Raw genomic sequence first — 21,988 nt, 5'->3', positions numbered from 1 at the left:
TGTGAATGGATTTCATTTTGCTAGCTTTTCCACTCCTAAGTGCCTGTAGGGGCAGTGGTTTATTTCAGAAAGGAGGGAACTTAGGGTTCCAAGGCACAGTTGAGTTTCAGGAGCCATCACTATATATTTCGCAATGCCCTTTGAAAGGGTTTGATGACAGTGACATGAGGAAGGGGGAACAAGCATGTTAAAGTCATTTGGCTACTTTTGAAATCAAGGCCAGGAAGAAAACATTTTCTGGCTGTAAATCACTCACTTGTCCTACATGCTTTAAAGCATTTTATACAAATGACTTTAACAGTTTTAGGGGTCATGCCTGGGGTTAAGAGACTGTTAGCCTGGTATATATTTTGGTGATTGAAAAGCAATACTTTGTGGAGATGGTATCATTTCTGTTTGCGTCTGTGCTGCATTTATGCTATGAGCAAGGTTTGCCTCTTAAGTCAATATTGTCTGAAGCATGTACTAGTTGATTTTCTGGGTTACAGGAACATGAACTATTAAAAAAAAAAATTGTACTCCTTGTAATTGTAACAAATAAGAAAAAGCAAAAAAGTTATGAAGAAAATGAAAAAAACTGTAAAGATCACTAACATTTTGATGAGCGATTATTGTGCTGTGCTGTGCTCTAAAACACTTCTTGCATGTTTATTGAACTTTAAACCCAATTTGGTGGGGTAAAAATTGTTATCCTCATGTGCACCTGTTGAGAAGTGAGGCTCAGAAAGTCTGAGAGAATGGTCTAGGGCCACACAACCAGCGTGAATAGTGAGCTAGGGACCGAAACCCAGGCGGAAGCCGTGATTTTAATGCCTGCTTCTAGAGCCGGGTGCATTGACCCCTCGGGTTTCACAGGTATTGCTCGGGCTAAGACTGATATACTTGCCTTTGATTTATTTTTTTATTTTTTAAAGTGAGTCAGATCAAGTAAAAATACTTGCTAAATACCTGAATGTCTTAATGGCTATGGCCAAAATACTGAGGCTGACAAGAAAGATGAGTTTGGAAGATGATTTGGAAAGCGCTTTCAGTGGCTGGTGAATATATCAGCTTAAATCGTACTTCAAAATAGAATGAGGTCCTGCGGTTACCCCCTCTTTTGTTCCTGTTGTTGTCTTTTGCTTTATTTGATTACCAGCATGTTAATCTGTGAGAGAGACTGCTCTCATGTGAGAGTATTGTATATGTGAGAGCTTATCAGGTAGTTTAGCTGTTCGTATTGTCCCTGGAGTTGGAGTGAACTCTAGTCTTAAGGAGTTTTATAGGAATATTCACATCTTTTCTGCCCTGGCCCTGGTTTTTTTTCCCCCTATACTTGCAGACCTGCTGATAGGCACCCGGTATCCTTGTCTCCTCCACATCCTGCACCAGTCCTCTCCTGCGAAGCGTTAGAGCACTGGATTTTACTCTGAGGGGAAAGTGGCCTTTTGCTAACAGTGTAAATGCAGCACTTGGGGAAGGGATCTGTCTTCTTTTGCCAAGAAAAGAGTTGTGTTTTTCTCGGTTTTTGTTACAGCCGAACAATTTTAATTGCCGGCAGCACAACACACATTAGGAGAAAGCAAATAAACAATGCAGGGCACTTGGAGCCAGGAAGTCGCATCTCAGACTAGAAAGGCAGCTTCGGGTTGACGTAGGGACAGTGGTTGCTAACTAGGGGAGCCAGGTACCAAACTGAAACCCAGTGACTGTGAGCTCCTTGCATGTCTAGAGAAACCACTTAATCATAGGATCCTTGGAAGGGTGGTAGGAGTTGATTTTAATGTTAGGATGATCAGTTTCTTTGTAATTAAATATTAACTCAAACTATGTCTCAGGTAACTGAGTTTTACTCTTCTTGGTTTGCTGTAGACATGGGATTAATATTTATTGAATTTAATATTTTGAAACTAACACCTTGTTAATTGAATGCTTTATTTTGAAATAATCCAGGAAAATTTGACGTGAATCTTCCTAATTATGCCTAGTTTGAAAATTCGATCTTTTTTTCCCCTGCCTTAATAATGTAAGAGGCATACCAAATTCGTTTGGAGTATTTTAAAGGTTTCTTCTATTTCAGATAATTGGTATGTTATAGTAACTTACTGAAAATTATAATTGAAATGAAAATTATAAACCCAAATTGTATGGGAGCTTTTTAAACTAGAGGAGATTGGACATATTTAAACTTTTATTTGTTTAAGCATTTATTAATAATACATTCTTTTAAGGCAGAAAAACCCAACCATTTTGCCCTACTTTGTTAAATGACTCTTACTGGGCAGCCTTGGTTTATGGAACTTGAGGCTTTGGGAATCATTAAATGTTTATAAAGATGCTCATAGTTTTGTGTTGTTTGTTTGTTTTTGTTTTTGTTTTTTTTTTTAATCCTTGATTTATACAGCTGGAGAATTTTTTTCATCCATGATTTCAGTTGTTAGGCATGATACACCAATTATTGAAGAGAAAATATTCAAAGTAATTCTCTTCATTTTTGATAATATATTAATTCTAAAAATACCAATAATTATTTTAAATAATGTGTATGTCTTCAGTGGCTAATATCTCACTCTTGTCTCTCATAGGACCCGCAGAAGTTCCCATGATGTCACCCAATGGATCCATTCCTCCCATCCATGTGCCTCCAGGTTATATCTCCCAGGTAAACCACAGGACAGGCTTCTCCACTCACTATGGGCAATGTCGTTGTTCCAAGAGAGTATATGTTGAGGCTTCAAAATTTTATTTCAAGATTAATTGAGTTAGGGTAACCTGAGAGTTGTCATCATTTTGGTAGCGCCACATGGTCCTTCCCAAGTCTTGCTTCTTGACTTGCCAGAGACCCAGAGGGAGAGATACATAGTAGGACTATCAGGCAGTCCTCAGCCAAGGTGTGTTCACACTTGGTTGTGCCGCAGAGATTTTCCTCCATCTGTACCACAGTTTTCTGGGGAAAAAAAGAATTTGTAGACCTAATTGGTAAAAATACCAAAGGAGACATCGTTAAAACAAAGTGGGGGGAGGGCTCTTTATTATTCTAGTCCCATTTCTCTGTACTGTGGCCTTCCCTGGGCTTGGTGAATTGCTGAGTGTGATGTCAAAACTTGGCTGTTTGTACTTAAATTTCTCTGAAATTTGACTTTTTTCATAAGAAAACAGCAGTAGCAGTTAATAGAGTAAAAGCAATTTCAGAGGTACACTGGAAAGATTAAGAAAAATGTTAAAGGCTAAACTAGACAGGATTTACAGTATTCAGGGTGCCTGGAATGTGGATGTCTGTACGTTACTTTCATTTTGTCCTGTGTTCAGTGTACGAGGAACACTCCCTGCCCCTCTCCCTGGACAGCTTCCTTTCCAAGGGCCTAATTGACTATTTTTTCCCTTCTTTGCCCATTTTGCTCTTTTGTTGTGATTATAAGAGCATTCTATACTCCTTAGGAAAAAATCAGAAAAGACAGAATAGAGAAGAAAATATTTATAGTTTTACTACCCACAGAAGATAATCATGGCATTAACATTTTCTGGCTTATCCTTTTAGAGTTTTTCCCTTTCTATTCTTTCTCTGTCCCTCTGTCTGCTTTTGAAGTGGTTTTAAAAATCTATAATTTTCAGTTTTTAATGATTTTGCTAGGGTGAAAAAAATTTGGCAGCTGCATAGGAAAATTGCTAAAGTGCAGGCAGGAATCAAAGATTTATCCTCCTCTGATGTTAAAACTTAGCCATTTCTTCACTGTCTGAGCCGTAGTGCAGCCACTATAATTTCATTTTTTCCATCCCTACTTTTACATGAGCCAATTTGACATCTTTTTTTTTTTCTTATTTTTTTTTGAGTAGCCAGACTGTTGGCCAGTCTCCCCACTGTTGAAAACAAATGACTTGTTTTACATGTTTTACCTTTGTAAATAAGAATCACTGGGAGGAGAGAGGGTGCAGAGCGGGCCCTTCCAGCCAGGACACATGATGATGGATCCCGTTCACGTCACCAGTCAGTTAACAGAAAAGAACAAGGAATGTAGAATTCCATTATGTCTCCTGCTCATTTATTTTAAGGAAGTGTTTCATTCCTTTGACCCGAGTACAGTTCTCACAATTGGGATAGCAGAAATAGCACCTCCTTTTATACTAAAGGCCCATTTGAGGAATAGCAGTTAGAAAGTTGGGACATTCTACTGAAGAAAAGCAGCAGTGGGCTTTTTCTTGCTGGTGGTGTTGGGATTGCACTAATCGCAAAACATTTATTAGGAGTCCTAGGCAAAGTAGAGACGTTTTATACTGTAGTATATTTCTGAGTCTATAAAAACTTCTATAGAAAATCCAAGCAGAAGGGTTTAATAGCAGAGCCGTAAACTCACTTTTGTAAAACTGATGATGGAAACATAGCGAAGCACTTTTTCAACTGAGAATTATGGCAGAAAATGCTAGAGGATGTTCGAAGAAGAGTAGAAGTGGAATCATTTGGATTCTGAGTGGAGAAAAGAGGAAAAAAAAAAAGTCTATAAGGTATGTATTTAACCTCATTTAGATGGGCTCCTGGATCAGAGGATGGGCCCAGAGCCACGTGACCTTCAGTGATCGCACTATCTCTTTAATGATATCTGACTGTGAAGTATCTGAGTAAAACTGACTATTAATATGGAGGAAAACTGAGAAACTGGTAGAATGCTTGTACAACATCTTTTTAAAGCTCATGACATGTATCCTTCAAAGAAACGAGGAGGGTGGAACCCGGTGTGAAATATCTTAGGAGGCTTGTTAACACCAAGAAATCTAAGGAGCAAAGTACGTTTTGTCACGTAGTTGTGGGAAGAAAGCGTCCCCCACACCAGTTCTCCTCCCAGCTGGACATAGTTTGAGAATTGCCCAACACTAGTCTGTCCCTGTGTGTATCAGTTCAATTCTTCGTTGTATCCCCACAGTTCTCTTCCTCAAATACATGTGATGCCCTTGTTCAGATCTAGAGTTGAGTGTACATCACATCAAAGCAGAGTTCGAGTTCTCTAGTATGGTAGATGGATTTTTAATAGTTAACTTTGCTCTCCTTCCAAGGGTCACCTTTTCCTGTTGGTCTATGTTGTTGCCACTTTAAACTTCTGTCCTTTGGATATATCTGGCATTTTCTTAACTACATACTTTTTTGCCCATTATATTCCCTCTTCTTGGAATACTCCAGAGCTCTTCTTTGTCTAACAGTTCAGTCATTTTTCTCATTCAGATGGCCCTCCTCAGTGTGACCCTTTCAAGAACCTCCAACACAGAAATGGTGGTTCTGTTTTTTTCAGCATCTTTGATGCTTTGTCCCAATCTCCAGCAAGAAGTACAATACAATGTTATAACCATCCTTGAGAACTCTTAGTGCCTCGTTGGTATTATATCTGAGAATCTAGAATACTGCCTGGTACATAATAGGTACTTGATAAATGTTTTTAAAGGTAAGTGACTGGCCAAGCTGAAATAAAGGGAATTTAGCAGAGATTTGCTTCAGAGATTTGGAGGTTCAAGTGGAGTAACGAAATACCTGGTAGTTGGAAAAGTAGTAAGATCAGAGGGATGTGTACCTAACAAGACTGAAATTCTCTGAATGCGCCTTTGAGAGAGAGGAATGCCGAGACAGTACAGAAGAGGAAAAAATAGTCTCTTCAGCAAATGGTGTGGGACAACCAGATATACAAATGCAGAAGAAATGAAGTTAGACCTCTGCTTCATACCAGTATACCAAAATTAACTCAAATGGGGTATAGACATAAGTGTTAGAGCTAAAACTATACAACTAGAAGTAAAATTTCATAACCTTGGAGTAGGCAATTGATTCTTAGATGTGACACTAAATGCATGAGCAGCTAAAGAAAAAAAAAACAGTAAATTTAATGTCATCCAAATTAAAATTTTATGTGCTTCGATCAAAACTTTTTCACACCATCAGCAAAGTGAAAAGGGGATTGAAAGAATGGAAGAAAATATATGCAAGTCATATATTTCAGAAGGGACTAGTATTTAGAATATATAAAGAAGTCTTACAACTCAAGAATAAAAGGACAACCCAATTTAAAAATAGGCAAAGGATCAGACTAGACATTTTTACAAAGAAGCTGTATACATTGCCAGTTAGCACATGAAAAGATACTGAACATTGTTAACCAACAGGGAGATGCAAATCAAAGTCTCAATGAAATATACTTCACACATACTAGTATGGCTGTAGTTAAGAAGATCAATAATAAAAAGTGTTGGCAAGGATGTGGAAAATTGAAACTGTTACATACTGCATTTGGTGATATAAAATGGTACAGTGCTTTGGAAAACTAAGCATTTGCTCAGCTGAGTTACCACATGACTAAGCCATTCCACTCCTAGGTGTATACTCAAGAGGAAGGAAAACATATGTTAACACAAAAACTTTGAGGTGTGCATAACAGGATTATTCATAATAGCCCCCAAATGGAAACTACCCAAATGTCCGTTGGCTTTACGAATGAATAAACATGATGTGATCTGTGCGTACAGTGGAATATTATTCAGCCAGAAGGAGGAAGTACTGATTAGTGCTAAAATGTGGATCAACCTGGAAAATACTATGCCAGGTGAAGGAAGCCAGACACAGTATCATCCCATTTATTTATAATTCGGGAAGGGGCAAATCCACAGGCACTGGAAATGGATTAATTGTTGCCGGGGGCTGGGGGAGAGAGTCTTAGGGAGTGACTGAAAATGACTATGGTACTTCTTAGGGAGGGGGTGATGAAACTGTTGGTCATTCAATTCTGTGACTCTACTAAAAACCACTGAGTGAGATACCTTAAAAAGATAGATTTTATGGTATGTAAATTATATCTCAGTAAAGCTTTTATAAAAGAGAGGGGAGAGGGGAAGATGGGACAGCTGGGAAACATGGGCCAGCCTGTCCTGGTGCAGCTGGTGATGGTGGTAGTATTTAACTATGTATGGCGTGCACTTTGCTAAATGCTTTCTTTACTTCTCTAACTTTACATGTGAGGAAACTGAGGTCCTGAGTAGAACCAGGATTGCAACCCAGGCATTTCTAAGTTCATGGCCTATTTCCCTCTGTGATGTGATTTCGGAGTCAACATCGGAGCCTGCCTTGATGGATATATTTGCTTTATGTTACATTACCTTCTGCCAGTGCGAGTGTGGATGTGTGCTGTGCCTGCTCGTGCATTTCCGGAGCTGAAATACCAGCTGCTCACATACAGAATGGTCCATGATTAGAAGAAAACTGAAGAGGGAGGCAGGTGAATGCTTAAAGATGTTACATTAGTAGCTTTAATCCGAGTCAATGGGGAAATTCTTGATTATAGCATTCATGACATAATTTAGTAGCTGAAAATGCTTTAAAGATAAATTGATCAGATCGATTAAATACAAATGTCAGTAATGAACGGATCGTCTCATAGAAAGATAAGTATCTAGCATTAAAGACAGCTCTGCTCTGCACAATCTCTTTATTTATTTTTTGGGGGGGAAGGCGGTGGGAAGGACTGAACCCTGTGGACCTAAAGATAGTGTGGTCTTGTGGTCCTAGGACAGGAGAGCCTGGAATTTTGTCATTTCAACTCTGCAGTCTCTGATATTACAGGGTTTTTTTCGTGTTACAGTGTGTGTATATTTTCTGCTTTACTACTTGGTGAGAGGCTGGGAGAGGTCTGAGGAAAAAGTAACCTGACCTTTTCAACTTAGAGAAAATAGAGGCTAAGTTTTTTGTTTTGTTTTGTTTTGTTTTTCAACTATAAGAGGGCGTTTAGTCTTATGACTCTCATCAGCATTATTTCCATTCCATAAAAACAATTGTGCATGTGATTGGGGTAGAAACTCTGGGGTGAGGGCGAGTACTGTAGCTGGGAAGAATATGGACATTACTTGAAGAGGCCTCCCTTCAGGTTCCACCAGATCTCACCATGGCTACTTTCTGTGTAACTTTGACAAATTGTTTTCACCACATACACAAATGCCTATGTGATATGGTAGAGGTAAGGATTAAGAGAAGTTTTAGGTGAGGTATGTAGTCCACAGTGGGCATTCAGGAATTAGTAGCTGTTATTATGAAGAAGACTGCTAGAACAATTTCAGTGAAAGTTTGGCAGACTTTGCCTTCCTAAATGCATACTGAGATTGCACAGTATGAAGCAAATTTTTCCTTTCACTGTATACTGGCCATGGTGTTCCTCAAATTTTTTAACCTTTATGAATAATTTCTATGTAAAAATTTCTTAAACAGATGCCTTGAGTTTTCTTTTCCATGCTTCCATAGTAATTTACGAAATATTTTTCAACTGTTACAGGAAAACCTTATGTAGACCAAAAGGTTTAAGCATATGAAAAGAAAAAGTGAAACATCCAAGTTAATGGTCTGTCATTTGGGAAATGACTTTTTTTTTTTTAATAATTTATTTATTTTTTCAGCGTAACAGTATTCATTGTTTTTGCACAACACCCAGTGCTCCATGCAAAACGTGCCCTCCCTATTACCCACCACCTGTTCCCCCAACCTCCCATCTCTGACCCTTCAAAACCCTCAGGTTGTTTCTCAGAGTCCATAGTCTCTTATGGTTCGCCTCCCCTTCCAATTTTGGGAAATGACTTTTTTCAGGTTAACTGATGTAACTTAAACACTTCAAATTGTCAGAGTAAGTGTTTTTATTGTTATAGCACAAGTACACACTTTATCTCATTCCATAATGGATCAGTACCTGTTGAAATTGTGTATATTTCATTTCCCTTGATGGGGGAGAGGCAAGAAATGTGTTGAAAAATGCATTTAAATTTTGCTTGGTCATTCTCCAGTGGGAATTGTTTCAAGAGTTGGCCAGAAATCAGAGCTCCTATGAAGAAATAATGGGGTCCATTAGGTGGAAACCATGGAATGCTTTTCCCCATTTTGCTAAGGCAGGCCAGCTGAGAGCTATAAATATTAGCCCCAACTGCTTCCCTTCGATAATTACCATCTGGGATTAAACCAGTGGTGGGTTCTACCTTCAATACTGTGAAAATGATGAGCAGAAAAGAGCATAGGGGATAGCCCTGAGCGTCTAAGAATCAGACACATTTGGTAGCCAATAGTAAGAAAACTGGAATCTCTTTCAAGACTTGAAGTCCTTCGGAAGAGTAGATTTTTCTGTAGGAAGTTAGGAAAATTTCCACAATGGGCAGAGTAAGTGCACGGCAGTTCGAAGCTTCTGTGGAAAAGAGCGGAGAATTTATATGTCCATTCTGCTTTAATTCCATTATCAGCAGATTCACAGCAACTTTCTTTTTCATCTTATGGCTTATTTGGTCTGAAGAATGAATTACAAACAGGGTTGGCAATGCTAACTTAAAGAAATGTACCAGGGACGTTCCCTCGCTCAGAGCACTGTGTAAGTTTCTTCTTTCTGAGCTTTTTCTTTGTCTCCCTTTTCTCTTGGATTTCGTTTCTCAGATCCTGACGTTGTGGCATAATAGAACACAGGATTAACAGGAGGGAACATGAGCCTGGTAGGCTCTGTGTCCTGCCCCTTGTGTGGTTTTAGGAAAATTTTCTCAAGTTTTTTAATTTAAATTCTAGTTAATTAACATGTAGTGTAATATTGATTTCAGGAGTAGAATTTAGTGATTCATCACTTAAATATTAGGAATATTTTTAAATTATGTATTCGGGTGTTCCACTTTTTTGTTTACTTGAAAATTGTGGGTCTTCCTTCCCTTTAGCATGCAAGCTTCACAAGTCCATGGATCCTCTGTGCCCCATGCCTCACTGGATCTCCATTTCCTTGAAAGGTGCCCAGCACATATGAAGCATTTATTGAAATTTGGCCGGTTGGCTGTGTCATTTTCATCTTCTAGAGAGAGGAGGGGAAAGGAAAATGTTTGAGGATCTCTGAAGTTCTTTTCTGATCTCAGTGAAGTGATTCACCTCTATTGTTCATATCGTTCCTTAAAAAGGGGACCAAGTGAGAATATAAGTAAGTTTCCATAAGTAGTACCAAAACAGTGTGGCATATTCCCTTGATGTTTAGCATTCTTTTGACTAAAATGCTGTGTTTTACTTCAGTAGGAAAATGATAGTTGATTTTCGTTATAATAACATTGAGATGGGGCACCTGGGTGGCTCAGTTGCTTAAATGTATGACTCTTGATTTCTGCTCAGGTAATGATCTCAGGGTCATAGGATCAAGCCTTATGTCAAACTCTGCATGGAATCTGTTTAAAATTCTCTCTCGCCTCTCTTCCTGTTCCTTCTCCCCTTCTCTCTCAAATAAATAATAAATTTTTTAACAAAATAGCATTGAGACAGTATCACATGTAGAAATGACTTTGGAATCAAGAAGTATTAAATTATACACATAATACTATATTTAACTTTATTGCACAATTTGTCTTTCTAAATTAGTAACCCACATTTGCCATATATAACTGCTTTTGTTGGGAAAATACCTTTGCTCAACTTGCTGGGTACAGAACTTTACCAAGATGGATTTTATATTCCTGCGCATTCTTTGAAAGCCATGTGGTTTATGAACTTGGACTTACATAATAATATAGTTATTTTGCTCTGTGATAAATAGGATCTGAGTATCATTAGCATGGATTCTTAATCCTTGTGCCATGGAGCCTATTGGCAAACTGGTGAGGCATTTGTAAATGTAATATGTAAAATTCATAGATACAATCTAGAATAATCTGTCCATGTTTCCATGGGTCTGAGACGCTAGACTCAAGAGATGCGATTGGCTCTCTCTTGCGTGCAGATCCACAGAGACTGCCTGAGCTAACAAACACTAACTACCTACAGACTCCTGCAGTGATAGCTTTCTTAATATATTAAAGGTCGCTCAGTTTGGCACAAATTACACGATCAGACCTCTCCTTAACCATTTGTCTTCTGACAAATATTCTGTTCCTTAAAATAGCATTTTAGCTTTTTCTGAAATACTCATTTGGCCCAGGTTACTGATTGAAACTCAGTGGATGGAACTATTCACTTGTCCTGTGTGCTTATGTGCACATTGGGAAGGATTAGATTTGTTTTTTGATCTTCCAGTGTGGTCCTTTTCAGTATTTAGGTTGGTGATGTACAATAAAACATGCTAGAAAAGGCATATTTCCGGAGTACTTTGAGTATGAATCTTGACGAGCACTTAGCTGGCCTTAGGTCACTTAATTGCTGGTAAAGTACTTCACCTTGACTTGAGGACTGTAATGTTGCCTATGTTCGAGGTTAGAGGTTTGCTGAAGATTATGCAAGTTGAGTTCTGTGCCAAACACTTCATAAGCTGTTAAAAGATACACTAATCACAGGAGTTGTTACTGCCCCCTTTCATTGTTACACCAAGTTAATCCATTTGCCATTTGGCCTTCAGTATCAGTGCACAGTGCTGTATTTCTGCTCAGAGAAGGCCTCTTGGCTGTCAACAGTGTCTTGAGACACTTTGCTCTTTATAAGCAGGGACCTCTGTTTTCCTGTGGGATCCTCAGGCTGCGGTTGCTGAGTCGGCTAGTAAAAGGGAGCTTGAGGCAGCTGAGGACCCAGTCTGGGTTCTTCAGCTCCTGAGATGTTTCTCAAACCTTGGCTGGGCATCCTGTTGAATTTGGAAGGTCTTAGATTACTGCCATGTCCCCTCAACTACAGCACTTACCTGCTTTACCAAGTTGATGAGTTAAAGAAAGACTACAGACGATGTACCTGTTGCTGTCCTCCACTCTAGCTCTCAGCGGTCTTAGTTGTAAAGCATGGGGTAGTTCCCCAGAAAGAGCTAAGTGTGTTTAGTAAGGCACTAAATGTTGATTTTGTTTATATGTGCTTTTGTTGTGTTTTTTCCCAGGTTCGAAGTTTATATATATGTGTGTAGCTTGGCTTGTGTCAATGTGTATAAAAGCGTTTTCATGTACAAAGCCAACAGACAGGCGATGACTCCTTATGAGGTTATCTACTTAACAGTGGTCACCTCCCGAGCAAGCCTTTGTGTGAGAGTCATGCCCAGAAGTACTGAAGACAAATGCCACCTAATTGTGATCCCCTAAGAGGGAAAAATAAAACAAGACGAATCAGAGAGACAGACAAACCATAAAAGATCCTTAAACATAGGAAACACAAGGAGAGTTGCTGGATGGGGTGAGGGGTGGGGGCTGGGATAACTGGGTTAAGGGCATTTAGGAGAGCATGTGATGTCATGAGCACTGGGTATGCTCTACCTCTGAAGCTTGTAATAAACTCTATGTTAATTGAATTTAAAATTTTAAAAATCCTTAAAAAAAACTTTAAAAAAATAATCGTGACACCCCCCCCCATACAGCGACCTCAGATTTGTATCTGGATCCAGCCATTTTCTGCTTAGTCTGTACCTAGCCATTGCCTGGAGCTAGCATGTGGGTTGAAAATTAAACACCAGTAGAAAACTCAAGGTTTCTAGATGTAATGAGTGTGTTTGTAAAAATGTTTGGGTGAATTTTTGTTTATTTCTTATTAATTAAACCTGAGGTTTAGTTATTGATAAAGCAAATGAAATGGATTGTTTATTTACCCATTGGCAAGAACTATCCAGAACTTTTTTTTTAATTCTTTTTTATTTTTTGTAAAGATTTTATTTATTTATTTGACAGAGACCACAAGTAGGCAGAGAGTCAGGCAGAGAGAGAGAGGGGGAAGCAGGCTCCCCGCTGAGCAGAGAGCCAGATGCGGGGCTGGATCCCAGGACCCTGAGATCATGACCTGAGCTGAAGGCAGCGGCTTAATCCGCTGAGCCACCCAGGTGCCCCAGAACTTTTGTTTCTTGATTGAGGGGAGGATATTTATTACCATTCTGTAGCTACTCTCATGATACATGTACTGTCTCGTGATATTGAAAGGGTTTTGAGAAGCAACCCAGGAACATCACCAGTAATTTATTTTTCCTTTGGGCTACAAAACTAGCCATGCTGTGTGGCGAAAGGAGTTGGTCCTTAACCTGGAGGGTTTAGTGTCTAAAACAGTAATGATGGTGGATTTAAATAATATTTCATCAGTGTTAGCCATTACAGATAGGAAGAGTACTGACAATGAGAAGTTGTGTTTGGTGTTTTTGGCCACAGTTGTAATCATTAAATTAGTAAAGACAGGAAGAAGTAAGTCAGGAGATTTTGGGAAATACATCCAGTTCTGCCTCAATTTTTAAGTCCAGTAACTTGACTTCATCTGTAAAATAGAACGACTGCTTGCTCCTGTAACTCTTGGGTTGCTCTTTGAATATTCCTTAATGCTGGTTTTCACTTTCTTCTAATGGCACTTGGGGGATGGTTGTGTGGGTTTCCTCCAGGATAGCAAGAAGGGGATGGGCTCTACGGGAAGCATGGTCTTTAAGTTTCAAATCGCTGCCTGTCCTGAAGAACACACCTGCTTTTACTTTTTTATGCTGTTCACTGTATTAGAAAATGCACAGTGGAGAGCTAGTGCAAGAAGGAAACGTGGGAGCTGACGCTTTTGTACTCCTGGTTGGTCATGAATAAGATTACTCAGCTGCAGGGTGCCTGGGTGGCTCAGTGGGTTAAAGCCTCTGCCTTGGGCTCAGGTCATGATCTCAGGGTCCTGGGATCAAGCCCCCGATCGGGCTCTCTGCTAAGCGGGGAGCCTGCTTCCCCTCTCTCTCTGCCTGCCTCTCTGCCTACTTGTGATCTCTCTCTGTCAAATAAATAAATAAAATCTTAAAAAAAAAAAAAAAGATTCCTCAGCTTCATTTGGGATTGAAGTAAAACTGCATTGGAAAGGTCTGTTTTTTGGTGTCTTTCTTTTGGTAAAATCACATTTAATGTAAAATAATAGGGTTGGGAATGACGGGTCTGGAATTAACTGGGTTTAGATAAAGTGAAATTTTAGAATAGGAGGTACTTAACCTGAATTAAGGGACAAACTTTGATAATGAATTTGTAAATAAGTCTTGGAGGACATCAAATCGAAGCAGAGAAATCTTTCTTCCTTCCCTCCTCCTTTCCTCCTCCCTCCCTCCCTTCTTACTCTTTCATTTCTTTGTTCACTTAGCTTTTATCAAAAGCCTCCTGTGTGTCCAGGTGCCCCTGGAGGACAAGAGAGCTGTAACTTCTGCTACAGGACAGATGCTGGGGGGCGGGGGGCACCAGTCTGGCTGGGAGAAGCCTGGACTGTTGGCCTGCTCATTCCTCTGTTCACACAAGTGTTTTGTATCACCTGGCCTTTTCTTCTCCTGTTCACTGCTCCTGTGCTTATTTCAGTGGAGACTTCTTCCCTTCCTGGAATGGCCTGGGAGCCCATTTCAAGTTTGTTGGCAGGAGTTAGGAATTGAGCTGGAGCCTGATTTTCACAACCTCATTTGGTCCCAGTTTCCTGTGTGCAGTCAGCATTGCAGCAAGCCGGCTGCCCAGCCCCACACCATGCCTGAGCACGCATTGGGTTTGTGTGTGTCCATGAGCGTTCTGCCCTGCCCACTTCCTGGATCATCTTCGGCCAACTGGAACAGCCTTTTAAAATTTCTCCTTTGTTACCAACCATTTAAGCCCCTCTTTTGATTGTTGTTGCTTGCAACCCAGAAGCAGAAGGGAGAGAGTTGGAAGAACTGAAGCGTTAATTAAAATTTCCTCTGGCGGGGTGCCTGGGTGGCTTGGTTGGTTAAGGTCTGACTCTTGATCTCGGTTCAGGTCATGATCTTAGGGCCCTGAGATGGAGCCTCATGTCAGGCTCCGCGGTCTGCAGGGAGTCTTCTGGAGATTCCCTCTTCTTTTCTCTTTCTCTCTCTCTCTCAAATACATAAATAAATCTTAAAAAAAAAAAAAGTTTCCTGTGGAGCATTTTATTTCAGTAAGGGGAACTACCCTCCTTCTCTGTTAGCTATGAGAAAAGACACTCAAAATGTGTTATTAAGAGCTCTGTTTTAGTTCTTGGGACTCAAAATTGTTCCGATCTCTTTCCCTATTGGTCTCTGGCCTTGGGTCAGTTCGCTGAACTTTCCTGAGCTTCATTCCTCTTAATCTCTAAAATGGGGATAACTGGATATGCCTCACAGAATTGTTGGGAGGATTTAATGAGGTGTTAAACTTAACAGTAGTAATGGCTAGGCAAGATTTTTCTTTCAGGTGTGGGTTACTGTTCCAGGCCCTTCACGTGTGTTGCCTTATTTCAGATGGAGGGTATTAAAGCAGAGCAGCAAGTAGTCGGTAAATACTGGTTTGTCTTAAATCCTTTCACATTTCTGAGAACCCAACTATTCTGTTTCCTGTGGTTCACTATTTATGTATTTATTTCTCAGCATACCTAGCTTCTGTTTAATTCTCCACATACTGAAAACTTCAGAGTACAGATCAGAAGGAAAGTTGAGGTGCAAGTATGATAGAGATTCTCCCTGTTGTGAGCACCTTATTTTCCAGCCTCTCGTCTTTGTGTCTAGACCACCGATTAGCAAGACTACTAGGCACATAGAAGTTTCTCAGTGAATGTTTATTGAGCAGACCCAATGACGTGGTGAAGAATCAAGCCAGCTCATGTCTGCCATCGAGCTCTGATAGGTGGTGTGTTGATTGGCTAGGGCTCCTGTAACAGAGTACCACAGAGTGGTTGCTTCAATGACAGAAATTGCTTCCTTACAATTCTAGAGGCTACAGATTTGGTTTTTTCTAAGGCTTCCTTCTTTGGCTTGTAGGCAGCCATCTTCTATCTTTGTGTTCTCCCATGGTCTTCCCTCTGCGTGTCTGTCCTGATTTGCTCCTCTTATAGCAGTCTCAGTCATACTGGATTAGGGCCCAACCGCAGAACCTCATTTTACCTTAATTACCTCTTTAAAGTCCCTGTATCCAAATAGTCACATGTTGAACTGGAGAGTTAGGACTTCAATATATGAATTGGTGAAGAGTGGCAGTCGGCGGGGTTGGGGGGGGGGGCACACAGTTAAGCCCATAATGGGTGACTGAGAAACTAGCACAGTGGCGAGTGACTGTTTTGTTGAGTCACAGAGCTAAGAAAAAATCTAGATGAAGAATAGTTGTGATTTTTGAAAAAACAATACTGTGTTCTGATTTTTGAAGAGCATTTAGTGGAACTTAGTCTGATGTTTCTCTTTATATTACTCTTAGAGTATATAGATGAGTCCTACCTATTTTTTTCCTATTTTGAACATCCAGTGCTTAGCTCATCGTATGTTATAGGAAATAATCGTTGAATTGAATACAGGTGATTTGTCTGCCTTTGGATATTGTCAGAATTTCATTCATCCCAAAAGCAAATGAATCTGTCTTTTCAGCGGTCACTTGTAAAGGCACATTTTATTGCCTCAGGATTTTTGGACTGAACTCTTTCCAATATCTGAATTCTTCTCTAGTAGTATTTCTTTATGAACTTTTTATTTTTTTTTAATTTCAAGATGTTATTTACTTAACTAGAGAGCGAGCACAAGAGCAGGAGCTGGGGAGGGGTGGAGGGAGGGGGAGAAGCAGATTCCCTGCTGAGCGGGGAGCCAGACCCTGGGCTGTAGCCCAGGACCCTGAGATCATGACCTAACCTGAAGGCAGATGCTTATCTGACACCCCTAGGAACCTAATTTTTAAACAAAGAGTACTATTACCATGATTTCCTGAGTTGCTTATTATTTTGTGCATTTTTATTGCTCCTTGGATTTTCTTAGTGTTTGAGGGAACATAAGCATAATTTCCTTAGACATAGATCAAACCTGAATTTGATAAATATATTGCAGTTTGTGTTACGGAAGAACAATGAACAAAATATTCAGCATATTTTTAAATTTTTGTTTCTCATTATTTTAGAATTAATATTTCATTTCTTAAAATATTTTTAATGAACAAATACCACAGAATAATTTAAGATAATTAAAAATGGAGCTGTCAGACAATTTTCATTATAAGTAGGCCATTTGCAGTTTCAAAGAGCTACTTGGTTTTCTGACTGGAAAATTCTCTTTTCGTGAAGCATAATTTATGCATCAGAGTTATTAATTTTTCAAATTAGTGGCAGTACTTACTCTTTCAAAATGTACTGGTAAAAAGCTAATGTATTAGTTCTGTATCTCTTACAGATTTTTTTTCCCTGTAGTAGAATTCTTCTCTTTGTTAGTGCTTTCTGTTCACCTCATTTTTTAAGTGCTTTCTTTTAGCAAGTTAGAAATTATGATGAAACTAAAATAATTTTTTCTCACTGTAATATGCTCCTGTTTACAAGTCCAGAGTTCTTCATATTTAGTGAGGGCCCTCTTCTTGTTTTACTATATTGCCTGAGTCTGTGTGGCTGGTTGGCCATTAGAAGTTTTACGATAATGAACCTAATGAAGGTTGCAAGTTTCAAGAAAATAAATACTTTGCTTCTGTGGACCTTCCGGTGTCTACCATAGGATTGAATTGGAGGTTCTGTGCAGGAGGAACATCTGGAATATACCTTACTTTTTTCTGACTAGCCAGTGGCAGAGTGGGGGAGGAGGAAGACGATAGAATAATGTGTGTTTCTGTCATATAGTAAGAAAAATCTGTACGTACACAAAAATTGTACGAACTGCAATTACCAAATGCCCTTTTCTCGCTCTGCATTTTAGATGATATAGAAGATGCTAGCACACGCATAGCATTTCCGACGTCATAGTTAAGTATCATTTCACATCTACCTTCTATCAACTGCCATGCCTTCATAAATGGGGTTAATGGGATTAGCTTGCCAAAACCCAGAAGAGGTTACATTTATTAAATAATGCATAAAAAGCACCATCTTGAGCTTTAGGAGGGAGTATGACTCAGAATCTTCATTTTAAGGAGTTAATGCTGTTTTCTTAATGAACTGTTAACATAGTGATTAATTCTGAAACTATTATGTTAATTGGTTCATTAATAAACATAATGATTTTTCTTTTCTTAACATAAAGATGACTGGCTGTTAATTCAGACGGGACCTAACTCGTACACTCATGTACAGGCTAACATTGATCAACTTGACATTTTGTATCAGTTTTTTAAGAAATAAAGTTTATTATAAGTTTTTTATTAGAATGTTTTAGACATGAATAAGTCATTTTATTTTGGCCTATAATCAGCCTCCTGAGGTGTAATGAGAAATCCATTTCAATATACAAGTTTAATTTTCAGTGCTTTTTGGTAGTGGTGGTGGTGGTTTAAAATTATTATTATTTTTTTAAGCAAGCTTCCTACCAGTGTGTGCCTGATTGTCTTAAATACGTGATTAGACCAGCTGGTCTCTTTGGCATCTAGGTGTACTCTTGGGCCCTGACCTCAGGGGCCTTTCTCGGAGCTATCCCAGCACTACCAGTTCTTTCAAATCCTAAAAGCACCCGTCATTCTGCCTTTCTCTGCTCCTCAGCTTTCCCTCTTGATTATGGTATCTGTTGTGTAATTTCTTACCTGGCATCTCAACAAAAGCCTTTGTCTTGAGAGCAGGTCCCATGGAGTTGGCCAGAGAGACAGTAAACATTGTTACTATACTGCCTTAGCTACCTTCCTTGAGGGAATTAGAAAGCTTCTGAAAAACGTGTGGACAGAGTGGTGATGGGCTCCTTCTGCTTATAGCAGGTCCCCTGTCCTAGTGTCTCCCTTCACAGCTCCAATTATGTCATCAGGATGTCTTGGGAGCAAAGGTGTCCATCTTGATTGAGTATTGTTTGAGTTTTTTATTGGTTGGAATCCCCTCATTTTATCTGCATCCTTGGTCCCAAATTAAATGAACCTTTGGTACTCCCCTGGCCTCTGAAGTTAATGTTCTCTTTGTTTCCGAAAGCCCTGTACAAACAGTACGGTCATGCTAAAGCAGGAATGGGTCAAAAGCCGTCAAGCCCATCTGGAAAGCTTGCCCTGTGAAGTACATTGATGTTAACTCAGATATCTCCTTTCTGGAAAACCACCGAACCATTAGTTACATTCAAATTCATTGCTCAAATCAGCTAAATCACACATGAAATTCACTTGTCTTGGATGACGTCTTCAGAAGTCTTCTTCCTGGTCTTCTTTGAAAATTTTATGAGACAAACGATTATGTTAATTGGTTCATTAATAAACATAATGATTTTTCTTTTCTTAACATAAAGATGACTGGCTGTTAATTCAGACGGGACCTAACTTGTACACTCATGTACAGGCTAACATTGATCAACTTGATATTTTGTATCAGTTTTTTTAAAAATAAAGTTTATTATAATTTTTTTATTAGAATGTTTTAGACATGAATAAATCATTTTATTTTGGCCTATAATCATAATAATTGGCTTATTATCAAGCTGTTGATCTCTCCAAAAAGTTTTGTGTAATCAGAATCAAGTGGTTGATGAAAGCTTATTTTCATAAGTTTTCATTGTTAAACATTATTATTTCTAAGATGCATCTAAAAATTGGTTTGAGTTAGAGAACCAGGATTGAACCTGCACTAATTTTTTTCCTCCATGAGGAGAGAAAAATTCCAGTAAGGGAAGCAATTAAATACTATATATGTCCACAAGATGTTTGTTGATAATGTATACAATACAACACTGTTTCTTTCTGCTGTTTTCTTTAGGTGATTGAAGACAATACTGGAGTCCGCAGGGTGGTGGTCACACCGCAGTCTCCTGAGTGTTACCCCCCAAGCTATCCCTCAGCCATGTCTCCAACCCACCACCTGCCCCCCTACCTGACTCATCACCCCCATTTTATTCATAACTCACACACGGCTTACTACCCACCTGTTACTGGACCTGGAGATATGCCGCCTCAGTTTTTTCCTCAGCACCATATTCCCCCTACAATATACGGCGAGCAAGGTGAGTAGATTATTGTTGGCGTTGGGAGCAGTTGAAACTGGTTACAACTTGGAAGTAGCTTAGGAGAACCATGAAGCCTTTGTTTCTCCTGCAATGAGCCTGGTAGGGGATCTACTGGCTGTAGAAAGCTCACAAGAAATTCCTAGCTTCCTCTGTCTCGAAGCACATCTTGCAAAGATTCCTTTGTGGGTTTCAGCGCTTCATGTTTTCCAAGATTCTGCCCCCTGTTCCAGCCACTGCGAAAAGAAGGGAGTGGGATAGCTACTTCTTACCGTAGTAAGAAGTGAGTGATGTAGCTTACGTTCCTGTGTCCCATTTACATATTTTTCTGTGCCAGTGGCCTGAGATGGAACTGTGGGACATTGTTGCCTAGGCATCCGTATGGCCTAGCCAGAGAAGGAGAATTAAGTGTTTTGTGCCCAGTTGGCAGTGATAGAGGACTCGGTTTCCCAGATGCCCTGTGTTGGCAATCTTAGTAGAACTCAAAATCTCCTCGATAGGGTCCTCCTGAAACCTGTTTTTACTTTAACCAATTTCACTGGTTAGTAGCCAAGTACTCACCCCGACATGAAAGAGTCTCAGACAATATGTCTTTCTGGTTTGTGGTATTGGTTGAGTCTAAAGCCTTTTTTCTGTCAAAATGGATACTAAGAAACTAAATAAGTGAGGGTAAAAAAATCAGACTTTTTTTTTTTTTTTTTTAAGATTTTATTTATTTGGCACAGAGAGAGCAAGCACAGGCAGGGGAAACAGCAGAGGGCAAGGGAAGAGATAAGCAGGCTCCTCACTGAGCAGGGAGCTCAAAAGCCACACTCCATCCCAGGACCCCAAGATCATGATCTGAGCTGAAGGCAGATGCTTAACCAACTGAGCCACCCAGGTGTCCCCCCCCCCCCAAATTAGACTTTAATAGCTAAGATGTCTAAGGCTTTGCAAAGTGATTTTCTTCTATGAATTGAAGCATTTTATCACTTCAAACATTTCTTTATATTGGTTCAAATATGGGAATTCCTGCTGTATAGCAGGAATAGCAACTTACCGTAAACTTCACTTACCTAAACTTCAAATACATCAATTATGTATGTATATATATTTTTCCCCCTGTATGTTTAACTCACATTGTAATTTTTTTTCTTAACAAAATAAAAATTTGAGATGGTTATTTTAAGTGGAACATCCTATTCTAACTTAGGGATAGAATTTGAGTTCATTGTTTTGGTTTTTTGTTTGATTTAGTAGTTAGAAATTTAGTACTTAGAAATACAAAATTCAAAAGAATCAAGTGCTATCATAGCAGGGCATGGAGAAATGATGGCATTGATAACTTTGTATTGATATAATCTTCCTGCCTAATGATATAACCCCCCCAAACAGAGTGAGGAAATGCCATGAAAGCATTTGGATAAAATCTGAAAAATATAATTAACTCTCATTTTTAAGAAAGTATTCAGTGCTTTGACACAAAGCACATTCAAATATTTGAGTATTATCAGAGTTTTCTGATTTGGTCTGAGCTTAATGACTAAAAACCTTGGCAACTGGCTAATTGCTTGATGAAGAGTGCCTTACACAGTGTGTTAGTAGGAAGCCACGTAGTTAACCTTTTGTAAATGATGTCCTCTTCAATTTTAGACAGGCAGTATGATTTAAATGGTCATTAAAATTACGAAGAAAAGTGTTTTTCTTTCAGAAGGTATTTTGGTTTATTTTCATTGTAATAACACGGTATAATAATGTAAAAATGAAAGTGCCTCATTGATTTCAAATTAAAGAAAGCAAAAAAAAAATCCTTTTGTTTTATAGTTAAAAAGCCCTATATATATCCCTTACCTTACTTCTCAGTGTACATATCTAAAAACAACTTAAAACATTTAATTTCCCATATCGGAGGATTAAAGTTTTAACATGTTTTAAAAGATTATTATATTAGTGTCCATGGTGAATATCTTAAATTTCAAGTAAAACGCATTGTGGTATTTAAAACAATTAATATCCTTTTGTATATTTGGGTATGATTTAATTGGACATAGGCTCTTAGAACAAGAGAGGGAGTATTAGCCCGGGGTGGAGGGACAAAGAGAAAGACTCTTAAGCAGACTCCCCTCTGAGTCAGGAGCTGGTGTGGGGTTCAGTCTCTTGACCCTGAGATCATGACTCGAGAGCCGAAATCAAGAGTCTGATGCTTAACCAGCTGAGCCACCCAGGCACCCTGGGCATAGGCTCTGAATCAGATTGCATTCGTGTTTTCACATTCTTAAGTGCAGTTTGGTTACCTT

At 39.2% G+C, this 21,988-nt stretch overlaps 1 protein-coding gene across 2 annotated transcripts in view; it reads left to right on the top strand.

Annotated features, from left to right (window-relative positions):
- The window catches only part of FNDC3B (fibronectin type III domain containing 3B), a 339,247-nt gene that overhangs the window by 178,830 nt on the left and 138,429 nt on the right, over positions 1-21,988 (top strand). For both annotated transcript variants that reach the window (XM_046002797.1, XM_046002798.1), the window contains exons 4-5: positions 2,565-2,641; positions 19,469-19,712. In XM_046002797.1, the coding sequence (XP_045858753.1) occupies positions 2,565-2,641; positions 19,469-19,712 (321 nt within the window). The remainder of the gene's footprint in view (positions 1-2,564; positions 2,642-19,468; positions 19,713-21,988) is intronic.

This window comes from Meles meles, chromosome 4 (assembly GCF_922984935.1).
Source record: "Meles meles chromosome 4, mMelMel3.1 paternal haplotype, whole genome shotgun sequence".
Lineage (NCBI taxonomy): Eukaryota > Metazoa > Chordata > Mammalia > Carnivora > Mustelidae > Meles > Meles meles.
Note: the sequence above shows the minus strand (reverse complement) of the source record. Positions and strands in the feature narration are given on the sequence as shown.